This window comes from Glycine max, chromosome 20 (assembly GCF_000004515.6).
Source record: "Glycine max cultivar Williams 82 chromosome 20, Glycine_max_v4.0, whole genome shotgun sequence".
NCBI classification, from domain to species: domain Eukaryota; kingdom Viridiplantae; phylum Streptophyta; class Magnoliopsida; order Fabales; family Fabaceae; genus Glycine; species Glycine max.
Genome location: NC_038256.2, coordinates 14,439,266 through 14,443,091, shown reverse-complemented (window position 1 = coordinate 14,443,091; position 3,826 = coordinate 14,439,266). Strand labels below are relative to the sequence as shown.

Here is a 3,826-nt window from a genome sequence, read left to right as displayed (position 1 = left end):
CTAATGGTAGTCAACTACACCAGATTTTCTAACAATGCCTTGAGTGGAAGCTTGCCTACCGCTCTCTCTAATTTTATTCAATAAATATAGACAGCAAGTACAAAACAATTATGACCTTGAGCAGAAGATCAAACTCAAATTACACAAAACTAAGGTGTTTTGACCCATCAGGTGCCTTGCTTTTGTTTAAATTAAGCTACTGCTTATTGCCACTAATGGCACGCTTATTATTTGATAAGATTGAGAACAAGGATGTTGTTTCTTGGAGCAGTATGATTAGGAGCTATGATAGAAGTGGATTGCTTCATGAAGCATTGGACCTTTTGAGAGATACGCATGTTATGAGAGTCAAGCCTAGTGAAATTGGAATTATAAGCATCACACATGTATTGGCAGAACTTGCTTATTTGAAATTGGGGAAAGCCATGCTTGCTTATGTAATGAGAAATGGGAAGTGTGGAAAATCAGGAGTTCCTCTATGTACTGCTTTGATTAATATGTATGTTAAATGTGAAAATTTAGCTTATGCGAGAAGGGTTTTTGATGGCTTGTCTAAGGCTAGTATCATTTCTTGGAGTGCTATGATTGCAGCCTATATTCATTGCAATAATTTGAATAAAGGTATGTTTCCAAATGAAATTATGATGCTTAGTTTGGTCAAAGAATATGGCACAACATGAGCTTTAGAATTAGGCAAGTTGTTACATGTTTTCACATATTGCAAATCTGTCTATGCTATTAATTGAATCCTACTAAGAAAAATAAATAAAAACTTTCTCCTTTTTAATATGACTCAGAATTTTAGGTAGATGACAACAATTGAACTCATTGTAGCCATAGGCACCAACAATTGAACTCATTTGTTATAACTGCAAGTTTCCATCTTCACCAAAGCATACGTATATATACAAGATGTCAACACTTCACCACAACATTTTGAAAAAAGTATGCTCTAATATAATTTATATCAGTTCCTGATTTGGATGACCTGAGCTGCTACAGGAGGAGTTTTTTTTGTTTTTTCTGTACAAAGATTGAGTTTTACATATGGGGGGTCTTTGTTCAAAGTCTGTGAAAGGTGACAAGGTGTTTGCTAAATCAGATGGACATTCTAATAACCATAAATCTAATGGTAAGAAGCACAACTCCACCAACATGCCTAGTGATTTGACAAGTGCAAGGGATCATGGACTAGACAAGAAAAAACAAGAAGTTGTTGCTGCTGCAGGGAATGGTTCTGATGATTTCTATGATGGACTTGGGTGTTGTCATGTTCAGGGTTATTAGAAATTAAACTCAAACAAATTAACCACTAGTCCACTAGATACACAAAAAGACCATTCTTGCACCTTTACAGCCTGCTCCATTATTATTAGAACATTTATCTATTTCTGCCACATAAACATCACTATTAACATAAACAGTATAAGCAAGGGAAAGAATGTAGCCTAGTATTATCAATCCAAACATCATAACTTAGTAGAAGCTGACCAAACCAATTATCCGAACATGATAAACTGCAAGAAAATCAATTATCAATCCAAAAATGATAAACTGGGACCATAAATCAGTTAAACAATTAAGCCTATAGATAACAGTTACCTCTCTTGTATTGGCAATGTAGATAACAGCTACTGCAAGCAAAGGATTTTCACCTGAATAGGAGTAAGGCAAAGCATATGCATTACAATTTTACCAAGAAAGAACAAAGAAGAGAACAATGACTTGGAAATAAAAATTGAACATGTCATACCATAGGAACTTAAATGCCAAATTCTCTAAATAGATAATCAAATTATTGTTTGTCAGCAACTTTTCTTTATCAGCCAAATAAAAAACTCATTAAAGGGGTATCCTACCCACAAAGCAACAAGAGCAGAAACAGAAAATAGCAAAAATGAAAAAGAAATGACAGACACTAGGGATAGTGTTGCCAACTTTGTTCCTTTATTATGATAATGTTGCTTATAGGATATCTTGACAACCAAAAAAATCTTCTATTTAAATCTTACACTAGACACTTGATCTAATCCTTAGCAATTTCAAGAATTTCCATTTCTTCGATTCTCTTTTGGATTCTTCAGCTACTTAATTTCCAACTTGTAACAACTTTTTTGAGAAATGGAACTCATCGAGTTAACACTTGAAAAGAAATTACATAATAACACCAACACATGAGATGGCTTAAAAAGGGGAAATAGCAAAATTTAAATATTTCAAAATTAACGATAAGTCTCTTTCGATAAGGATAATTAACTTAATGTTGGATTGGCTTTGATGGATTAATGTAGCCTTGCTAGTCAAACATTATAGGCCATTTTATGGGTTTGCTGCTTCTTGTAAACTCTCCGATTAATACCAAATCAAAATCATCAATTTTACATTTATTTCCGAAGGAATGACAACCATCACACTATATTGATGCAAAAGAAACACAAATAAGACACTTTTTGAAGTGGAGAAAGATGTCCTAAATAGTACTGGGAATTATTAACCAGAAATTATATATAAAATAAGTGAACTAAGTACTTTTTCTAGCCTTATGTAGTATGTACTCAAAATGTAAATATAAGCATTTCCCTTCATACCAGCCATTCAACTGCCACCAGATCTTCTTAGAGTGAATCTAGAGAGGTTGTGTGTTGTTTCAAACAGTTGGGTAAGGAATTCATGTATATTAACTGGCTGAGAGGAGTAAATTTCACAGTATGTCATTCTTGGTTATTAAGTTTATCACAAAATACCAGAGAATGAAGACTTGATGTTGTAACTTGCTGCTAATTTTTACCAATTCTAATTATGAAGTAGTTTTCCATTTCAATTATTTTGTGTTATAAAGTATGAAGAAAAAGATGATCAACCAAGTTACAACTTTGTCTTTTTTTCAAAGTGGTTACATTAGAGCATTCGTTGTTACTATTGATGTATCCAGCAGACCAATAGAAAACTATTGGTGTATCCAATATTATTTTTGTGGTATTATACCTTGCATAGTACTAAATGAAATTTATGACAACATAAAAGCTTATGAATGTGTCAAACAGTTACAATTTTAAAGAAAAACTCTACGTTTAGCATATAACAAGATTAAGTTTAGCATAATTCAAGCAACTTAAGATTATAAACTAAACATATTAAAAACGGTCAGTCCCATGCAAAAGTGCTAATAATAGTAGTAGGAGACTAGGAGTTAGCAAAGCATACTTTCAGGATCTGTGCCAAAAATGAAGAATATACTAGCATCAAGCTTTGAGTATAGCAGTTGTTTATATAGTTAGTTCTGAAATTGACATAGCATTTGTCAGGGATAAAACCGTTTTAGCTCCAGAACCTCTAGCTGATTATCCTACCCCATATGAAATTCCTCCTGTTGATTCAGCTAAACAACCTTCACTAGATAATAGCCCTTCTGATGGCTCAGCTGAATACATTGAGTTATATTCAACGCTATTAGAATATTTCGATCTAACTCGTTATGGAGCAGTGGCTGATGGGAGGACAAATTCTAGCTCTATAAGCTCTTGACTTGCATCTAAGAACTTAGTGGTGGAGGATAACTTTGCATGATTTGTAGCTTCTTTTGACTATTTATGCATTTTACCAATGTAAAATAAAACTAGTGTAGCTAGAAGCAAGTAAACATCATGTTCTATGTTATGGTATCAATATCACTAGGTATTTAAGGACAAAGCTTATCTAAGTAGTTCCTGGTTGGGACAAATTAATATAAAGTGTGTTTTCAGCAATGTATAAAGTATGCTTAAATTGATAATTTCATTTAGTCAAAACTATATTGTTGCTAGTTTTTTGTCTTGAGTTATAGTTG

At 33.0% G+C, this 3,826-nt stretch overlaps 1 protein-coding gene across 1 annotated transcript; it reads left to right on the top strand.

Moving 5' to 3' along the window:
* Window positions 1-215: 215 nt before the first annotated feature.
* Window positions 216-3,525, top strand: LOC106797636 (pentatricopeptide repeat-containing protein At1g11290, chloroplastic-like). The gene is made up of 3 exons (XM_014772460.1): window positions 216-621; window positions 1,079-1,279; window positions 3,296-3,525. The coding sequence occupies exons 1-3, from the start codon at window positions 216-218 to the stop codon at window positions 3,523-3,525; spliced, it is 837 nt and encodes a 278-aa protein (XP_014627946.1).
* Window positions 3,526-3,826: the final 301 nt, after the last annotated feature.